At 31.8% G+C, this 22,777-nt stretch overlaps 1 protein-coding gene across 1 annotated transcript; it reads left to right on the top strand.

The window, feature by feature from the left end:
• Positions 1-123: 123 nt before the first annotated feature.
• LOC112904879 (kielin/chordin-like protein) lies at positions 124-22,755 on the top strand. Its single transcript, XM_025976009.1, has 4 exons — positions 124-169; positions 1,681-2,097; positions 12,603-12,781; positions 22,342-22,755. Exons 1-4 carry the CDS (start codon positions 124-126, stop codon positions 22,450-22,452), a joined length of 753 nt encoding a protein of 250 aa, XP_025831794.1. The 3' UTR covers positions 22,453-22,755.
• The last annotated feature ends 22 nt before the right edge of the window (positions 22,756-22,777 follow it).

Raw genomic sequence — 22,777 nt, 5'->3', positions numbered from 1 at the left:
GTACGAATTTACGACACAAAACAAACTGAACAACTTCAAAAAGTAATTTTGTACTAGCTGTAACTATGCGATTCATATAGGTACTATAGTAATGATAATAAATGTCAACAAAAGCAATTGGAGATGGGCAACTTTTCACCGGTTGTGGCGCCGCCGAGCGAAAGTGCTGGTAATAATACAGTATCGTTTTAAGGATCAAGCAATAAATGTATGATGTTTATCCTTAATATCAGCAGTTTTAGTGTTGCTCTGGATGGTGAATTTTGCGGTGCAACTGTAATGATAGATATGCAGAGACAAAGAATTAGTATGTTTAGATTTGCAGATGATATACCAGCATTAGCAGTAAGTAAGGAGGAGTTAGAGATAGCTTTAAATAAAATGGAAGCGATATTGATAAATGTTAGTGTACGAAGACAAATAAAAGTAAAAGAAAAATACTGGTTTGCAAGGGAAGAAAAAGTAGGGAAATGGCGAATATAAAGATAGGAGACGAAAAATTAGAAGAAGACTGATTTTCAGTATGTAGGAACTCACATAAGTCAGGGCGGAAGGAGTAAAAGCGATATAGAGCAGAGGATAGTGCAGGGTCGAGTCGCTTTCAATAAAAAGTTTTCACAAGGTGTACGTTTGGAGCGCGGGACGTGGACGGTGGGCGCCACGGAAAGGAAAAGTTTAGAAGCGTTCGAAATGTGGTGCTACAGGCAAGTGATGAGGATACCGTGGATAGACGGTTAGAAATGAAAAGGTATTAGAAAGAATAGGAGAAATAAGGACTCTACAGAAGTCAATAAGTTTCATATAATTTTGGAACAAAACAAGGATTCCTTTGAAATTTTATTTCGAATGATAAACGACAACTCCTATTTTCTCGGACATTTTCCTTTGTCCTTTCTTAAATATTATTTATTCAGCAGATTTATTATTGTTGAAGTGAAAAATTACTTGCAGTTTCAAAAGTTTATACCTATAGCATCCGCTAACGCTTTTAATTTTTTATGATTCATAATGTGCTAACTTCTCGTGTCTGGTAACTTTGGATCCACCATTTCTCAAAACAAATAAAGAACTGTTCTGTTGAATTGTGCTGGCGTTGTCCTGTAATATACCGTTTGGCAACATTCGGTATCAAAAAAAAAATATTGCTCACTGATATTTTTTTCTTAAAAATATACATTCTCGGATTAGGTTTCATTACGTTACGGTAATTTATATTATAAGACAGAAAAATTTGTAGAGTTAATTTAAATACAATAAAGTGAAGTAATTTTTGAACTAAAATAACCTGAAATTAAAGAGGAAAAATTGTTGCTGCCACCACGTTTTCGCCGGGAATCGAACCTGGGTTCCCTCGCTTTATGTAGCATTGCTCTACCACCTACGAAACGTGACAGTAACAACAACGACGATACGTATCTAACTACTAGACCACATGATCGTCGAACCAATGCATAATTAATCATTATTAACAATGAGACAGAATTTTTTTTATAGGGTTAACTTAAATATATTAAAGTGAAGTAATTTTTAAATTAATTTTTACCACTACAGATAACCTCAAATTAATCTTATTAACTTATATTACTTATGAAAGAATTTTATATGAATTTATTTCACAAATTCGCACAAATATTGTTTTTTATTTTTTTAAAAATGACGGGGCTAAGTCAGTTGATACAGAATTTCTTATACAACCTATTTTATTTGTTCTTTCAGATGAGGTGGATATTTTAAAACTTATCAACATCACAGCCAAAGATCCGGGTGTTTCGATCGTGCAGGGTCCAATAAAGAATTTTCCCGCATACAAATTTCGTTTGCCATATGGAAACGTCCCTGTAGCCAATTCTTCCGCCGTAACATCGGCCATGTCTAGGCCCTCGGGGTTTACAGTTATCTTCCTCTTCCGTCAGCAGAAAAATAATCTGGGAACTTTGATTTCTATCAATTCCCCCGGGAGGTTGACTCCTTGGTTTCAAATCAACTCCAACTTGCGTACTGGTGTGTTAACTTTGAAGTATAAAATGAACGCGTCGTCTAAGTTACATCAGGTAGACTGGCCATTACCCGGACATCACAGGAAAACTCCTTTGGCCGGTAAGTAAATTTTTAATTTATCGTATTATATTATTCACAGTAGAGACACTGCCGAGTGTGTTTACTATTTATATATACATATATATATAATGCATTCATTTGCGAATAACCAATTATTATTATTAAAAAGTGTATTAGTAATGCACGATTTGAACCCCCAAAATATTGTGGGATGTTTTTAGGACGAATGCACAACGGGGATCGATCGATCTATTTAAAAGATTAATTAATAATAATATATATACACAGATTTACAAAAACAATATACTCTTACTCCGACATCTTAACACACTCCCGTCTTCCTTGCCGGAAATGACTTTTATTTCTCACCCTCTCCTACTGCCAAGGGACCAACGGCTTACCTTCTACATTCCCTCTCTTTCTTACATAACCCCTACGACTATGCTAACTATTCTTAAATGTAAACTAAGAAATTACTCTACCTAATGCCTTTAAAATATTCCCGATGCTACAGTAATTTTAAATAAATTATTATAAATTAACTATTTCAAAAATGAACATAAAAAAGGCTTTTTTAGTAACAATATTTGTAAGTATATTTTTATAAGGGTTAATGATAGGTATAACATATTAGTTGAGTAGACACAGTTTACTATTTTATTTAAAAATTGCAAACTAGAAGTCCAACACTGATTTTTGTTGTGGTTGAGTTACGTATTTTAAAGGGAAATTTTAAAATTTCTGACACAGTTGCCTTTGAAGCACCCGAAAAATGCCATATAAATCATCGGCGCTCAGCAAGGAGTTTCATTAATGAAATTCAACGAAACCCAATGAGGTATTAAGCCTATTAAAATCTGAAATTTTATGGGATTTTCAAAAAACATTATTAAAGACTAAAGATTATTCTTCCGGTTTATTAGGCATAAAAAGTACATCTCAGGAATAAAATATAGGTTTTTCGAATCGAACTTCTGTTTCGTGTAGTACCAAAGCCAATACTTTATTACATTTCCTATACTATTTGACTTTTTTCGCTGTCAAACACATGCTTTCATGCTTAGAACTCAATCACTTGGAAAAACTTAATCTACTTTAATGCCAGAATCGGGGTAAACATACTCCATAACCCTTCGTCAAGTAATCGATACAAATAAAATTTGGACAATGTAGAAGTACATAACGAAATACGGTAATTTTCATGTATTATACTCGTAGTAATATGTACATTAGAATTTTAAACACGTTACACTTAAATTGCTGTGTTTTATTCACAATCGGTAAGTGACAATAGCCACAGTCCCTTCCCGCCCCTCATATGCATGCAAGTAAAAATAAACACTTTTGTACACATACATTAATAGTTAGGTACCTGATAGTACCATTTCTATTCCTTATAGAATAGCGGTTGAGTATACCACATATTAAAATGGTGGTAACATTTTTTTTAATATAATAAAACTAAACGTCAGTTATCATACTAATTTCGAAACCAGAAATGTATTCATCGAATGTAGGGAATTGTTCGTAATGGCTGCAACAAATATTTTAGATTATTAGCAAACGTAATTACGGTTAAGTTTTCTAAACATTTTTATTACAAGACCTGTTTGATTGTAACAAATGAAACGTTTATGGATTGTATACCTTAAAAGTAGCAACTTCAGCAGTATTTGCGCAAAGTTTACCTATTAAAACTTTAGACCCCTTTTCGGACTGTAAGCAATTACATTTCATAATTGATAAGGGTGTCCACAACAAGACCTTTCTTGCCATTAATTTCACCGCAATTACAACACTTCATCACTTAATGGTTTCGAAATTGATATTGTGTTCTATTTATAAAAAGAAATATGAAGCAGTTTTCTGTCTTTTATACTGTGTTAAGTAGCAATAATTGTATTTTCCAAGGGTCGTAGACACTCCTGTTTTTGGGTAATGTATTTTCTGGAGTGAATTTAATTCGCTACGCACACATACACACAGGTTATCTAGACACACACACACACACACCTTTGATACTTTCGCCTGACATGTTGCTATTGTCGTTAGTTAGCGCCACGGTCGACGGTTTTGGGATAAAATTTCGTCTGATGAAAACGAAAATGACAAAATAAGATAACAGCTTCGCACGGCTCGGCTCGGCTCCGAGCAGTTTTTAATTATGAAGTTCCAACGACGTTCTCGAGGGGTATTTATTATCTCTACCGTCTGCTACGTCGATGAAATGAATAAAGGAAGATTTCTAACTCTGTGTCTCTGAAAGAGTCCGAAGAAAATGATGGCACTAAACTCAACAACTTTTCTTCCTTTAGGATACGTGAGAATGAACCAAGGAGATAAATGGTTTTGAAGAATCAAGGGCGGTTTTTATAAAATGTCATTCGCGTTATGTGACCTTATTTTATTTTTCCACGTTTTCATGCTGAAGTTTTTTAATTATAAACCGGTAATAAACGTTTTATAATTATAAGAGCAAAGTGCGTGGTTATACACTGTATAAAAGTCGCTAAAGTGAACTTTGAAATCACTTGTTCGTGCTATGCTGTCGTATACTGTAAAATATTTATCTTTTATCTTCCAATTATTATTCATAATTACGTAAACTGAAAGGGGTTGACCAAATGAACAAAAGTAAAACATATTTGAAGTAAAGAACTTATATGTTGTAAACATTAGACTGCTGGTCAACGAATTACAGTTTTCGAATTCTAATTTATTTCAACATAAGTTTGTTTATTCAAATAGGAAAAACAATGAACGCAAAATAAGAATTATATTATTTATAGGTATGTATGTATTAGTAATTATTTCCAAAAGATCGCGTCAATAATTCTACCGAAACCACCAAGCAGGGATCGCGATTTTAGACCTCATCAGCACGCCATTACCAGCATCGATAAATCACCGATTAAATTAAAGAGACAGTCTATGGCGTGCTGAGCGTATATACATAGATCAACGTCTCGAGTCGCAAAAGAATTTCATCGTCAACCTGAGATATTTCGCCAATGAAAGTATAACAAAATTATATTCCCTAATTTCCCATTTCAATTCTGCTTTGCACTGTAATAATTATATTATGTCAAGTTGTATCATACTTAACCTCTGGGGAGGGGCGTAGGGGTAGGGTAACTGTCTGGTAAATTATGCAATTAATAATTTGCAGCTTTTGCGACTCGAGACGACGGCTTAACTATACTTGATTACCTATACTTAATATGGTTCACTACACTACGTAGTCGATTCAGTTAGACAAGTTGTAAGTACCTTAGTAAGGACTTCGTTTAACATGAAATATTCCATTAGTAGCACATATTAAGGGATCGCAATGTACTGCCATAATTAGACATTTAATTCTAAATTTTGTTTCGTTATGTATTTTCAAGATAAAATAAATATCTCTATTTCCTTTTTGGCTAAGTTACAAGATAAAAGTACAAAGATAAGCTATACGGAGAAAAATAAATTTTTATAACAACGCAAAAATTACAATTTTCGATTGCAAATGACTGAATTTGTCGTAAAAATCTTAGAATTTATTAGGCAACTTGTAAGAATCTCAATTTTGACATGTTTCTATAAAAAATATTTCAAGTTTCTCAATTATTACAATTAAATTTGTAATATCAACTAAAATACCTTGTAAATTTATTTCTGCTGGGATTTTATTTGGATTCAAAATGTAATTTTTATTATTTTCGTTTACGAAGCAACAGGCTACTGGGATAAATTGTAAATATCTCTTTAATATTTAGGTAAATTTTCCAGTTTCAATTTCTCCGTGTAGGCAATTATGTTTCAGGTGTTTATATTATCAAAATCCTTTGACGTAATTAAATAATTAATGAATTAATGGATGATAGGAAAGCGAAGTCTCGCTTGAAATAATTTTAAAAGGTATAACAGCACACAGAGAACCGCAAGAATTGAGATAAAACTGTGTTAGGTGTAAGAAGGAAAATTGAACAGCGTTCTACCTCTGAGGAAATTGGTAAATCTAATGTGAGAAGGGTTTTCATTTATATCCAGCATAAACTGGAATACCAAAGTAGGCGACGCAAAACGTATCAGAGACTCTACGGAAAGGGGATGGTATAGAGATTTACCCGTCAGTGTACCTATTATAGTATATATCTATATATATCATATTAAAGTCTTGTAAAATGTTCATGAGATTTTATGTTATTTAATGAGAAAGTTGTAAATCTCAAACGATTAAACTTAACATGTCTGCCAACTTTGACAAGTTGATATCCTATACAGTACACAATCCCACAATAAGTAGCTCTACAGATGGCGTTCATTGTACTGTCTGTACTTAATTCTTATATGGCATAATACAAATCTTCTTGGGTTTGAAAACACATGAGTAGAATTTATGTTATATTGTAATTTTTGTATCTCATATACTAAGAACATATACATATCGTTACACCACGGGATTATTTGGAAAGTTTGTTTGTATTTACATTTACATTTACATTTATATATGTATTTGAAAATTTCTGCCGATTACCCGTTTAGAATTAAATAGGAATTTATCTGTGCACTTTATATTAATGAACATTGAAAACTTAAGCTAACAGTTACGTAAAACATTTTTGGTTATTCGGTATAAGCATTTGAATTTCTATTGGTTTAAATTTTAGAGACACAATAAAATAGTTAAAGAATAACCTTTTGGTGTAAGTGTTCCGCTTATTGCATTCTATATATCCGTCATAAAATCCATTGCAAAGTCATGCAATTGCAGAAAATAAGCTGACTATACACTTTTATCGAACAGGACGCCTTTCAATGTAGAAATCGTTACAAAATTTTCTATTTTATCTCTAAGAAAAACAGAAAACCAAAATAGTTTAGTTTTTGTTATTTTATTAATTGTTTTGCTCATCATGGCCTGATTTTATATTTTCGTGTAGTATTCACAAAAATGCGCTAATTTTTAAAATCTACAACTTTTATAAATGTTATTTGAACCAAACATGTTGCAGGCTGCTCAAATTTAGGGTCAGTTATAATTTTTCATACAAATATTTCAAATTAAAATCAGTACCATTTTTTACTCTTTACGTATCTAGGTATTTGCAAAACTTTCTAACCGAAATATCTCAGTTTTCTTATTAACAAATAAACACTATTGATTTGAAAAAATCATTTAAATTCTCGTTATCACAGAACTTCGTAGTTATTATTATCACGTATTTATAAACAATTAATATTTGCTCTAATTTCTTCATTTGTGTATAGCCTTACAATAATCTGTTAAGAATCTAATTATGAGTTTAATTCTATTATTTATCTACTTCCTTTCTTGCGACTACATTTGTAATCTTCGAAGACAAAAGGATTTCATACTTTTATCCATCACACGCAAAACTTCCGTGCCCTGAAATAAGAGAAATAATGTAGACAAAGTGTCTCAACGGAATCTTCTAGAAAATACCGAATGGTAATACTCGAAGCTTTATCAGAACGAATGTTGAGGCTTACGTAGAGTAGTTTCGTATTTCGCCATTCTATAAGTCGTTACAGCACTTCGAAAATCCTTCTTTAATTTCAGTACTCACCGTTTTCAAAACTCTTTTGTTTCGTTCCAATGTGGAGACATTTTCTCATGTAAGTACCCTACAGATGACACACAAAACCGCTCCCACTTGTCTCTTCCACCGTTTGAAGGAAAATCAGCGAATTACAAATGAATAGATCTAGTGTATCGCTTAGGAAATGCTGAAGAGAACGATCGTTTTCAATTAGTTTAGCAAATTTTATTTTCAACTTACTATTCGGAAATGAATTGAAGAAGAAATACCTTACTAGAAAATATAGTATACATATGCAGCAATGTAGGTATATACTTACTATTTTTTATTTAATTCAATTTTTCTAGTGATTTTTAAAGGAATTCTAATTCTAATCATATTTTCTACTTCCTTTCGTTACTGTTCTACTGTTAACTTGTCGTCGGTATCATTTTTTTTTACTGTGTTGAAACTATATTAGTTTTATATCCCATAATTTTTAATAATCTTTCATCAACATGCAAAGAATAAACTTTAAGGTTCTTTTATAACTCCTGCTTTACAACTACCCTATTAGGCTATAATAATCCCAGTTCTTTTTGTTTTCGAGATACAAAAAATATATTTCTAATATCAATTCTGATTATATCTTCCCAAAAATAAAAAAAACCATATAAAAGTCTAGCAATGTATAAGATAAATTAATGAATAAAGGACAACTGAAAAGCGACTTCTAGGTTTTTACAAAATTACATTTAGTAATGTATGACCTGAGAGGTTTACCCTCTTGTTCCCTGATCTTCCTCCCTTGTGTCACTGTATTAAATATTCTAAAGGCTTTAGTAAATTATTAATAAAGTTCGAATGACTTTGTTAATACAATGTTACGGTTCGTTACTCATAAGGAAACATAATTGGTCTGTAAAATTCATAACCAGTTAGCTTCGCTAATTACGATTTACTATATTTAATTATATTAGGATTTCAATTTTCAACTTGACATAGCGGCACGATAGATATACAAGAAGAAGGTGACAGCAAATATTGTATATAAAAGAAATTATGAGTGCTGTCAGCACAGGGCAGGGTTATTACATAGTTAGTATCAGCAATTTCTTATGCTGCAACGTATTTACAAACAATTCCTTTAAATTTTAATCATTGATTACTATACATCTATTAAAAAACCATAATGGCCGACATCAGCGACAATGCCACAACAATTGAAAAAGAATGATGGCCGATAACTGCAACAATTAGAAAAGAATGATGGCCGACACTACGTCATAGCGGAGCAACAAAAATGGCCGGGGAAAGGGGAAGAACTAGTTATGTTAATATATTTTAACTGCAGTTATTTTTCCATTAAAACTCTTATCAATCTTATTTAAGACAACAGAATTAGCTATGAAAAAAAATGCTTTGATTTGTAATTATTTTGCATGATTTTATTTCGGTCAAAAGGCTTTCAAATGTCAAGTAAAGTGAATATTAATTTGCAATGGAAAATAAAATATGCATATATTGTCAACGTTTCCTAAATATTGTGGATTTTATTGTGAGCCATACTTGTATTATAATTAAGTTTTTTATTATTAGATAAACAAAATGGATTTTTCTATTTAGAATGTTGGGGTTTTCACTATATTGTTAAGCTAATGTTATATGGCAATATTTTCCACGCTTTTGACTATTTCATGATGTCTATTTCAAGTTGTTTACAAACTCAGAAAGAATGATTACTTGGAGAAATACTTCAGAAACAAATATTCCATAATGTGAATTCCAAAGACAAGGAATTGGGCATTTAGAATATTTTTTATATCAAATGCATTCGTCTTCTTCGTGCTTATTAAAAAAAAAGGCCATTGAATTATAATTTTGAATCCATCCTAAAAAAATATCTAATAAGGGGTGTCATGTCAGAAAATATAAATAAAAGTTAGTGTACAGTCTTTGATTTTTATAAAAAAAAATTATTCTTTCCTTAATATGATAGTAAATTATAGTAATTTGTGAACCAATTGGCGGTATGTTTATTACATTGAATACCAAACATTAAATAAAACTTTTCGGACATTTTCCCATTCAACGATTGATTACTATTAGAGAACACTGGGGTTAGAAGAAAATATTGATTTTTAATGACGCTCAACAAGTCAAAAGATTCGTGATTTTTAACTGAAAATTCTGATTAAACGACACCTGTTTACGATAATTTCATAAATATTTATCACGAAATTGTTAAGCAATACATATAAAACTTTTTCATTAACTTTTAATTTCTTTTGAATATTGAAGCAAGCATTACCATCTACCGACTTGAGTTAAAATGAATAATCAAGAGAATACATCGATTTTTTTGGTTTACTTGTTTACTCGTTGTTCGCTGAGAGTTAGCGAAATTAAAAAATTGTTTGTCTTCTTTCTGATTTTCGTTCAAAAAACGGTAGGTACTGATTTCTTTCTGTAATATTTCCATTACAAAGTTATTTTTTGTTAATCATTCATTGAAGACTATCTATTTATTTTGAGAAAAACAACATACGCAAATATTTAAATGTTTTCTTTTGTTTGACCGATGTTTTCTTCAGTACGAAATGTTTGATTGAGATGTTTAATGAAGTTAATCACAAGAACGTCGATTGAACGGTCAATAATTTAGGGTTCCAATGAATTGCAAGAGGGTTTAGTAAGTACACCAAGAAATATAAGAAGAATTTATATTATAAGTGCATGTTCTTCCCCCTTACCAGTCACTGTGAGCTCGAAACTGTTAGACCATTACTTCCAGTGGTCGAAATTCACTTTTGTAAACAATTTGTTTAATCACTTTCTTTGTGTTAAAAATTGTTTGAAAAATTAAATATAAAGGAATTGTTTGTAAATGGATATGCAACACATCGTACACTTCAGCATAAGAAATTGCTGATACTAACTTTTATTTACGTATTATTACTTTGCCCTGTACTGACAGCACTCATAATTTCTTGTAGATATAAAATTACAGTCGAATCTGGCTTTGGATAAGTTATTTCCCAATTTATAATCGATACGTGATCCTAATTCTTAAAATTTAAACAATTCTGGGTCCATTCTCGGGAAGATACGTAATTTATATTCTTGGCAACGTAAGTTACCTATAGGTATGTGAAAATCTATTGGACTATGCACTGTTGGCAAGGCGCGGCGCCGGCATGCGATCGGAAATGGAAGCGCAGCCTTACAATGAACAGGATATTGTGTTGATGATGTATGAATAGCCTTTGTTCCAATTTAGGTCCGATTCATCTGCTTGCTTTTCAATATCCTGACCCGTTTTGCTTTCGGCTGTAGACTAATTGCAAGCTTCGATGGTGTCTTCTTCGAACACAACAGAAATAAATGACTTTACAAATGCAACAGTATCTATGCTGTACATAAAACGAAGCAGTACCAATTTTTTTTTCTTTTGGGTGTTTCATTCCCGCCAGCCACTAATGCTGGTGGGCGGGTAGTCCCTCTGGACTGCGCCGGAAGGTAGGGCGGAAGGCACTCTTCAGTTTTCTTTCAGGATTCGTGGGAACGGGTGGGTGTTGGTTCGGGTGAGAAAAATGAGACGGACGAAATGAAGATTATCGGTGGAATATTATTGCCCCAACCATTTACCTAAGTGATCTAAGGAAATCACAGAAAAAGTTGGACCAAGGCAGACGGACCCGGAATCGAACCGGCGTCCTCCCGAATACTAATTATAACAATAATTAAAAAATATGACTGTGCAAAACACAGCGTGATAAAAAAACATGAACAAATTCCACTATATTCTAACAACTGGAAATTTATTGAAGTACTTGTCTAATTTTTTAAGTTCAAATAAGTATTTCTTTTCAAATTAAAACATCCTTTGCTTAAATTACAACGATCTTGACTGTAATTAAAAGTTTTTGCTAGCGAGTTAATACCTTAACAAGAAAAAAATAATATATTTTGTTGAAGGGATGAAAGCTTATTTAAATACCCATTATTCATCTTAGACTAATTAGTATGAAATTTAGTAAGGGTGAACTGCAAAATGAATTAGAGACGAAAGGGAAATATTATAAACTTAAAATAACAATAAGCTCATTCAAACATTAAGAAAATTCGTACTTCAGCGAGTTTTGTCAGTTTTCTACTGGTTAGTTACGTAGATCATTAAATTATGTCTACTAACGTAATTCAGTAACGTTATAATCTTTTTGATTAATATTACGTTCGAAGGATAATGGCATTTCTTCAGCTGTATTATTCACAGGATAATAGACATAAGGAAAATATTAATATTGCATATATTCACGTTACATCATTAGTCAATTAATCAACTAAAAATATTCAAACGCCTATCACTATCCCATCGCATCACTTAAGGTGGCTTCTTCAAGCATTGTAAATTGCATCAATTGTGTAATTTAAAGTGATCAACAAGAACTATTTATAAATCACAGAATACAGAAATGTAATATTATTATATAAGCTGGCGGAAATTTTAAAATGGATGCGCGGTGGCAAAAGTAGGCAGTTTTAGGTATCAAGATTGCAGCCCTCATTCTTCAGTATTCCTATCAGGGGCGTAGATTAAATATTTCAAAGTAGGGATCAGTGAGCAAGTAATAGACAGACAAACAGAAGAACTAATTGTTGATGTTGGTGACAGTGATAGAGATTCCCATGATGAGAGTGAATGTGAAAACCAACTATAAAATAAAAGCAATAGGTTAATTTTTTCTTTTTGATAAGTCATGTTTTTACATTATTTTCTAGTACGCTACTGTCCTATCTGTATTAATACTATAATTTACGCCTATTTGTGTATCGATTCCAAGTGACTTACCAAAATAGGTCATAAATGGGCAACTACCTTCGCGATCGCTCGCCAGCTTCCTTCGTCAGACCTGTACCTACATATAGCCACTGATACTGATCGCAGCATATATTTTTTAGACAGCAAATTTGTTTTCCCCAATTTTCTGTATAAAAGGGTTTTATCTTTCGTTTCAGCGTGGACTTGGATGTCTTTAAGTGCAGATTATTATTCTGGTACTTTGCGCTTGGATCTGGATTGTTTGCCCAGCAAATTTCATCAGCTCGCTTCGAAAACTGAAAACGCATTCATCAGTATACCAGGAGACTCCCTTGTTTACTTTAGGCAAGAGCCCGGACGAAAAAAGAAATTTTTGGTGAGTGCTTTTACAGTTCGCCTTCGTTTTTTTCGGCTTTTTTACCGACCGCTTTAATGGCCTTAACGTTTTAAATTGACTCTTAAAAAGGAGGTCATTTCTAAGTTATTATCGAGTTTATTCAAGTTGTTTAACTGCTCCGCTTTTCAACTTAATTCCAACGGCTCATGCCGCAGCAAAATGTAAATAAAAAGCAAAAATATACTCTAAAGTTTATAGACAAAAGAGATAGCTGATTCATTAGTTATTTATTATAAGTCAGTGGCAAAGGACATGCTCAAGGTGATTAGTTGACATGCATTTATGATCAATATGGCTTTAATGAGCTTTTTCGATTTGGTCGGTAACTCTTTGAGACTACCTATGGCGTGCTGATGAGATCGAATAGGTTCGAAATCGTTATCCATATCTGCTAATTTTGAGCAAGAAGTTATACTTCTTAAAACAGGAGACATTTGAGAATCTAAACATTAGTTCGTAATAATAAATTGTACACTGAATGAATATAGTCATTATAAAATAACTAATAACATTCAAATTCATTAACATTACATTTCTTGGTTATTTTATGGGAGCCTAAAGTGTCAATAATGTTCATCTCAATTTTTAATAACAAATATGCTATAAAAACAAACTAGAATAACAAAACTGAGGACATTACGTTTATTCCTCGACATGAGATACTTTTATGAAACATAAAATGTTCGCCAACTTTCCATCCTTGCATGGATTTTGAAATTCAATAAATTAAAAATCATAACCATTTAGTTTTCATTGCATACATAAATCAAACATTAAATTATTATTAAAAATCAGATGAAGCTTCTGTATCTTAAACACATTTTCCGGTGTAAAAGTTTTGAAATGTTTAAAATTGATTTTTATAATAAGGGTATTCGTTTTTTTTTTTTTTTATTTTTTACTCAGCTGTTCTAAAAGAAATCTGATATTTTAAATTTCCTTTTCAAGCGGTATTGTACACATAATGTTGTAAGAAATTATTCCTTTTCATATAATAGTTACTTTTGGTAGAGACACATTAGTTTGGAACTTCAGTATCATCAGGGATTGATAATAACAGAGAAGAAGTTCATCATCAAAAAGTCTATTTTGCATAACAATTTTCCCACAAAATTGCGCCTTTATAGTAGTATATGCTAAAGAGCAATTAAATGACAATATTGTGTTCCACATTAAAGTACAGCCAAAAACACAATTTAATTTTTTAAGCACCGGTAATAAATTGTAATCTATTGTAAAACAAATAAAATTCAACTAACAACTTTGTCGTAGAATAATGTTTCATTATCTACTTTAAAGTATTACATCGCCATGTTTAAGAGTGTGTTATTTTGCTGTCCTTTCTCATATTTGAATTTAGTACCTAGTAGTAATACATTATATGTAAATTTAGAAGTCCGAAGACTCCTTCTACTGAATAAGTATAATCTAACACACAAGATCAATAGCGTTTGCATACAATCTCGTTGATCTCTCCCAATTACTACAAACCGTCACCCATTCCCACCATTCCTAAAGGGGGCTGAAAAGACTTTCCTACCACATCTGGTAGAAAAGAAGCAATAAAGGTTTTTATCTTTGATTGTCGGGAAAGGGTGAAGAAAACGATAGGTTATAAATCCTGAAGGTGTTGAAGAAGATAGATGATCGGTGGTTTTAATGAGTTGTTTTAAAACCTATTCTATAAATTGTTTGATTACCGTTCGTTTAGTTATAAAATAGAAAGGTATATCTTAAAATATCTGCAGCACGCACGGATAATTCATACACAGAATAACTCGCGTACGAATAACCAAAGTAGCAATGAAGGTATTCTATTTAATACGTTTGAAAACTTTTACAACGTTGTAAATAATTTTATTGCCTCAAGTGTGCTATTTCTAACTGAATTTCAGTCGTTTTGCTAAATGCATGTTAAAGTATTAACTGTTTTAACGATCAAATAAATAATGTAAAATATAAATTGGCAACATAGCCTTTAATCGATTTTGAGAATCTGCCAACGAATATTGAGTTAGTTTCCACCACACTAATTAATGATCTGCTGGCTACTACAATATACTAATTTTATTTGTTTAAATTCAATTTATTCCCGGAATTGAAATTGGATTATTGCTAGTTTCCAGCTTTTGGAGTTTCGTTAGAGTGACGGACCGTTTATGTTGATAATTTAAATACAAAGGCTAGTGTATTTAATATTATCGTATATAATTATAGAAACCTAAAAATGTAGTAGACTGACCATTGCAATTACTTACACCCCTTCTTAAAAGTGAAAATAAGTTTATATTGTAAACGCTAATTACAGTGGGAAATATTGTTTGTCAAACAGTAATAAATATTTATTTTTCTTATTAGGTAACGAAAATATTTTATTTGGTCTGTAAGTAAATATTTAATAAAAGATGATTTTGAATACAATGAAAAACTGTTAACTGTCAAAATGAATTCATTATTTCAATATTTCTGCACTTTTTTGAAGTGAAACTTCTTTACCCACGGTAGTGTAAGTTTGTTTCATGCGAGTTGCTATGTAACGAACTCATGCAACGCAATACCCCCGCTGTCTGTCCCTTTGTATGCTTAGATCTTTAAAACTACGCAACGGTTTTTAAATAGATAGAATAATTCAAGAGGAAGGTTTATGCGTATAATACATGCATAATAGATCCGAGAAACACTGATAATTTTAGAGGTTTGTAATGTGATGTCGTATAAACACATTTTTTTGCGCTTACATTGCAAACGCTGGCTGAACCCTACGAGATAGATCAAAATAATATACTACAGTATTGTACATCTTAAAAAGGTCTACAAAAAAGTCTGGGATGGTATATGTGTATCTCTTAGGGATAACCCACAATAACCATTTTTTATCCTTTACTTTTTACGAGAAATAATGGCTTATTTACGAATCGATTTTAAGCAATACAGCATTAATCCTTATTCAATTAAGTACATTTAAATACATTGTGCATTTAATATAGATCAATATGGCCCTTTACAACATGTAATTTAAATGAATATTTTCGAAGATATTATACAGACTTAAAATGCAGGGACATAGCGGTTCCGGCAGTACCGGCCGGTTTGTATTGTCTAATGACAAAAAAGACAAAAAAGCTTGGATTGTTGTGTATAAAGTCATTCTATAGTATATTTACTATCAGCATTGCACCCGTGCGAAGCATAGTGTACAAATAATACCATTAAACCAATTCCTTAACCCCTATCCCGGTATGTTTGTGTGTTTGAAGAAGTTTCACTTCAGTAGCGTGTTGTATCTGTCTGAAATACATAATTTCATTTTTACGTTAATCCGGTCCTGACGATCTTCAGCCACTTATTTAACGGTCTCAATAGCTCTTCTGCTGTAAAAGGTTGTAAAGATATCAACGGACTTTAAAAGTCAGTCTATTATATCTTTGAGGTTTCTATATCATGTAATATAACGCATCAGATCCTATTTGAGATGAAATAACTTTCTGAAATTATGGTCTCTTACTTACAACCCATATACTTGTGTGGCACAGCCATTGTTTCAGACAATAACTGTTTTATTATAGTTGATTAATTGGATCATTCAGTTATTGAATCAGATTCATTATAAATTAAATAAAATAAAAACACAAAAAGTTTCAAGGAATATCTGAAACCGTTCGCAAAACAACTGTAGTTTCTGTTAACAACTACAGACATTTCTTCCTTGCATTATTTTATTATTTCATTATCATATAATTAATTAAATCAAGAATGAGGTATTGCGAAACCTGTGCACCTGCAATGCTATTGATCTATCATCGAATTAACAGTGACGCAATAATAAATTACACGTTGCTATGCCATAAAAGAGGACGTTGCTTCCTGATACCTTTATCAGGTTACACAGACAACACATTCTAATTTGTCCTGATGATGTGACAATGGAGATGTGCGAGGGTCTGATAAACATGTACACTGTATGCGTGTGTATGTACATGTAGACATCACGCTGTTGGCTTAAAGGACATGAGTTGTGCCCCGCGGTTAGTCCCATAAATGAAATTATTTAATCTCCAAAAAGGTTACTGTATAGTTGCGCCTTAATGTCAATTTGTGTATAATTAGTTAGGCATCTAGGTATATATCTTATTATTATTGTATTTTGGTATATGAGATTATTCTTCTATACATAATGGAAAAACACTTCTATGTTAGCGAACTGTTAATTTAGAAAGTCGAAAAAGGTTGTTAAAGGTGTATGTTTGGAGCACGGCGTTGTATGGGTGCGAAACATGGACAGTGGGAGCGGCGGAAAATAAAAGGTTAGAAGCGTTCGAAATGTGGTGTTATAGGCGGATGATGAGGATATCGTGGGAAGAAAAGGTTAGAAATGAAGAGGTGTTGGAAAGAATAGGAGAACAGAGGACTCTATGGAAGTCATTAAAAAATAGGCGAGATAGGTTGGTAGGACACCTTCTCAGGCATGAAGGTCTAGTCAGAGACATATTAGAGGCAAAAACAGGAGTTAGGAGGGGTAGAGGTAGACCTAGATTAGATTACTGTTCGCAAATAGTTAAGGATGTGGGCTGTTCTAGTTTTAGGGAAATGCTAAGGATAGGAAAGAGTGGAGGTATGTGTACAACCAGTCTTAGGAGTGATGACCTTATGATGATGATGAAATAATGGTGTGAATCTGCCTGTTCGTCGACTTGCTTTAGATTTCGATCACTTTTTCTTAAATGCCAATAATAAGTAAGAAAACCGCCAAACATGATTAAGATTAAGATTTTATTGAATTAGTTTTCGATCACTTTATCCTATATAAAACTGGGGTGCCTCTATTCAAACCTATGTGTTTAATATCTTTAGCACATATGTAAAAAGTAGAAAGAGAATATTAAAATTTGCATTTCTTGCTATAAAAAACATTTGCCGTAATTCGTTTATAAGCGAAAAAGAACCGATGTCAAAGTGATCGACAATTACAACCGTTATGTGGTCTTTTAAATAGGCTAAAAGTGCACCACACTAGTAATATATAAAAATGAAATTATTGATATATCCTGTATACTTTCGTAAAAAAAAATTCTACCTGTAGTTTTGATTATGTGCTCAGGGGCGCAACTATAACGTGACCTTTTTGAGAGTTAAATTTGTTGGAGTGCAACTAGGCTATGAATTTGGGTTCAACTGACCGCGGGGCGCAACTTACATATACCGACATGTATGTATGAATGATTGCAGCTATATACCTATAATAAAACTGCCACCGAAAAATTTTTACATTCCTATATCAGAGCAGTTGTTCTCCCTTAAAAGTAATAATGTATTTCAAGCGGAGAGAAATATTGTTGGTTTGTAATTTAATAAACAAGTGCCTCAAATACCTATTCTTAAAAAAAAATACCTTATATCACTTTTCCGACAATTTTATTTTTTTCGATTCTGTATAACGAATTGTTTGTTATGTTTTTTGTATCAAAGGTTCTCCAATATTTGATTTGTGAGCTTTATTAAAAATTTCTTCACGATCCCTTGAAAATTTTATAAATCTGAAGCATATATTGCATGAAAATACTAATTACCTCTCATTACCTTTTATTTTTGTTAACGTCATTATTATTAGTGTTAATGTTAAAAGGTGTTATTATTTAAAGGTACATAGCTCAAAATTTCAGATGTATAGAAAGATACTTTAAAATTTAGTAGCTAGTTCTTGAACTAATATTGGTAAATGAGTCGCTTGGCACTTGGTGAAACATGTTTAAATTATAAAAAAGAAACAAATTTAAGAAAACACTTGGTATTGTAGTTTCACAAAAGAATTTATTAAAAACTCTGACAATTGTTTCGGCGATTAAGCGATTTTCTAGGAGTATCTTTATTATACTGAATAAAGTTTTACAAACTTGTTTTAATATTAATGATAGTTAGAAAGGCTACGTGTTCTGTCTGAGTTTCAATAAATGCTTTTGTGAAACTACAATACTTACGTGTTTTCTAAAATTTGTTTCTTTTTTATAGTTCTTGAGCGACTTCTAAAAATTAATATTTTAAACTGATGAATGCATTAGAGAATCCATCATTCGCAATGTAGAAAATAATTCGATCAAAAATAAATGGTATCATTAAACAGAAATTGTTTCTTATCTTCAAATTGTGAAGCGTCCTTTTTCGGTAAAGTTAATTAATAATATAATTGGAGAGGCTTCTAAATGCATTCCAAACGAATTTTTCGGATACACAGAATTGAATCAACATTAAAATGGTCCTTTTTAATTAAATATATTATGTATATCCTTTTTTTACCAACCAATTCTCAGTTTACAAACTCTTTCAATTCATACTACAGAATTTGATCATCTAATTTATTATTGTTTATCGGTATATATTTTTAATAAATTTCACGTTTTGTGGTGTGACATTAATTTCTTTGTCAAGTATCTACTATATATTTACTTTTCTGTACCTAACTCCATCTAACCTCTGCAGTCGATTTTGCGTTGTGGATTATGACCTAATTTGTAGCCATCTTTTTTATTTTAGCATATAAATAACCGTTGTTTAAAAACAGGCAGCAATATGGATGAAAAATATTACCGTAATTTGTCATTATAAAAAATTGACGAGAAAGGATATAACCGTCGGGGCTAATTAATCATTACCTACAGTAGGTACGCGTTTCTGTAATAAACTTTCATATTATATTAATGGTGTGAACTGTATATGCCAACACAAATTAAATAAAAATTGTGTAATACTTTAAGATTCTGCCCTTCAAAATGAAAAAACATTAATTATAAAATCCTCTTGTTAACCTAAAATGATTAAATTAGGCACGGAAAGAAAGTCTTATGGCAGAAGTAAGAGAGAAAACCCGAAATTTTATTGAAACTTCCAGCAAAATATGAACGGAATATGATCCACAATTTCCTAAAGTCCTTTATTAGGTACGCTTTCAAATGAATTACAGTTATTGTACTTTCCTGTATTAATCGAGGTAATCAAAATGAAGAAAATTAAAGGATTCACTGGAGTATTTTTAAACACAATTCAGCGATTTTCTTATCAGTGGTAAACCTTGTTATACCTACTTATCGAAAATATTTTATAAATAGCATATCCAAAGCTTAAGGAAGGCGTATGAAAAATTTGATAGCATAGAAACGGCTAACGTTAAATAAAAATGGTATCATCTTACCTTTGATAATAAGGGTGAACTTTACTTGGTAACGGTTGATGAAATGGAACCGAAACAATGAACAAAGTGAAAAAAGGATGATTGGTCCATTTAGAAAAGCACAATAACGCACTCACGTTTTCTCCGAAAATCGCTCCTATACGAAAGATTTTTACCACGCGATATTAAAACAAACAGGCAAAAACAGTCCGATAACAAGCCTGTTGACCTCGAGAAGATACGATCTAGGACTGACTAATACATTAGAAAGTATAGTAACTTCTTTAGCCCTCTTGTGATAAACAGAATAAATTTAAACGAACAGAAAGAATTTTTACAGAATGCAATAAAGCTTAACTAGACGCATGCGCAATTAATAGAAAAACATTTGACAGTGGTGTCATTTTAGAAAATAAATTACATATATGGTGTTTTATTTTATGCTTGCTATTTGATGTTATCGATAGAAGTATGCCAAGACTGAAAATTCGATGAGGATAATCATGAAAACGTCACTCTAAGCCAGGGACGTATCTAGAAGAGCTCCCGGTGGNAGAAACAGGAGTTAGGAGGGGTAGAGGTAGACCTAGATTAGATTACTGTTCGCAAATAGTTAAGGATGTGGGCTGTTCTAGTTTTAGGGAAATGCTAAGGATAGGAAAGAGTGGAGGTATGTGTACAACCAGTCTTAGGAGTGATGACCTTATGATGATGATGAAATAATGGTGTGAATCTGCCTGTTCGTCGACTTGCTTTAGATTTCGATCACTTTTTCTTAAATGCCAATAATAAGTAAGAAAACCGCCAAACATGATTAAGATTAAGATTTTATTGAATTAGTTTTCGATCACTTTATCCTATATAAAACTGGGGTGCCTCTATTCAAACCTATGTGTTTAATATCTTTAGCACATATGTAAAAAGTAGAAAGAGAATATTAAAATTTGCATTTCTTGCTATAAAAAACATTTGCCGTAATTCGTTTATAAGCGAAAAAGAACCGATGTCAAAGTGATCGACAATTACAACCGTTATGTGGTCTTTTAAATAGGCTAAAAGTGCACCACACTAGTAATATATAAAAATGAAATTATTGATATATCCTGTATACTTTCGTAAAAAAAAATTCTACCTGTAGTTTTGATTATGTGCTCAGGGGCGCAACTATAACGTGACCTTTTTGAGAGTTAAATTTGTTGGAGTGCAACTAGGCTATGAATTTGGGTTCAACTGACCGCGGGGCGCAACTTACATATACCGACATGTATGTATGAATGATTGCAGCTATATACCTATAATAAAACTGCCACCGAAAAATTTTTACATTCCTATATCAGAGCAGTTGTTCTCCCTTAAAAGTAATAATGTATTTCAAGCGGAGAGAAATATTGTTGGTTTGTAATTTAATAAACAAGTGCCTCAAATACCTATTCTTAAAAAAAAATACCTTATATCACTTTTCCGACAATTTTATTTTTTTCGATTCTGTATAACGAATTGTTTGTTATGTTTTTTGTATCAAAGGTTCTCCAATATTTGATTTGTGAGCTTTATTAAAAATTTCTTCACGATCCCTTGAAAATTTTATAAATCTGAAGCATATATTGCATGAAAATACTAATTACCTCTCATTACCTTTTATTTTTGTTAACGTCATTATTATTAGTGTTAATGTTAAAAGGTGTTNTAATTTATATTTGTTAACAAATTCACCTTTTCCCCCAAAAGACCTATCGCATCTCCGTGTTAAGAAAATTCTTGGAAAATCTATCATCTTACACAATAGTCCTTCAAGTATTTTGTACAAAAAAGGACACTTTTCTATTTTCTGAAAAATAATATTTTGACTTATATCACTGCTTTTCAGTAAAATTTCATAAAAGATAAGATGATGGTTTAAGGGAATTTATTACTGCTGAGTATTGTCAGTTGTAGAAACCAATACTTACCTATTTTACTTATTGTTAGTTTCCTGAGAAATTCCAATATTTCACGTTTATTGTACCGTGCAACGTATCTGAAATGGGATAATTTCCGTTGCACTGCTATTCTCTCAGAATCTCTTGGAATTTTAGCGAGAAGGAGCAATCACGTACAGCTACATAAAAGTATTTTTATTATTACTTGTCTTTCCAAGCATTGGGTCTAATCGTAATAATCCAATTTTTAAAATGAAACAAATATATACAGAGATGTTTGCTTATTACATCCGGTTGGTGTGTTTAACCGTGTGTGCTCTGGACAGTCTTTTTCTTCGGTCACTACTTTATAGGACACCCTATATATAAAAGAAGCACTCCAATATGTTCTTACTGATTTGCTAACAAAAAGGTTGTCTAACTTCATGTAATTATGTTTCTTTTATTTGTTTTTATAGGGTTCCATCCAAGTGGCAAAAGTTTTACCGTACGTTACACAGCAGAGGTTGTGGTCATGTTTACAGATATCTGAAAATTTAAGCCCAGAACACGTAAAACCGCTGGTGTAAGTCGACGAAGTTGAGTATGGAAGGGAAGTGAACAATTACATAGAACAACCATGATATGTACCTAACATTAATCACACGTATTGCTTACGATCGAGCACATAATAAAATATAAATACCTATTTAACATTTCCCACACAATAAAATACTCACAATTTCAGCGAAAGTGATTTTCAACGAATGTTATCCTTTCTGTTTTTGTATGGTGAAAATCAGGTAGATAAGATTTTTAAGAGTTTATTATGTACTTGTATTTTCCTGTTTATTGTACAAGATAGACACATAAATAAAGTTATTATTTGGTAACTAGTTACATTATTACTATCAT

The sequence above is a fragment of the Agrilus planipennis genome, unplaced genomic scaffold, assembly GCF_000699045.2.
Source record: "Agrilus planipennis isolate EAB-ADULT unplaced genomic scaffold, Apla_2.0 scaffold12, whole genome shotgun sequence".
NCBI classification, from domain to species: Eukaryota; Metazoa; Arthropoda; class Insecta; order Coleoptera; family Buprestidae; genus Agrilus; species Agrilus planipennis.
The sequence above is the reverse complement of the archived record's forward strand: the minus strand, read 5'-3'. Positions and strand labels throughout refer to the sequence as shown.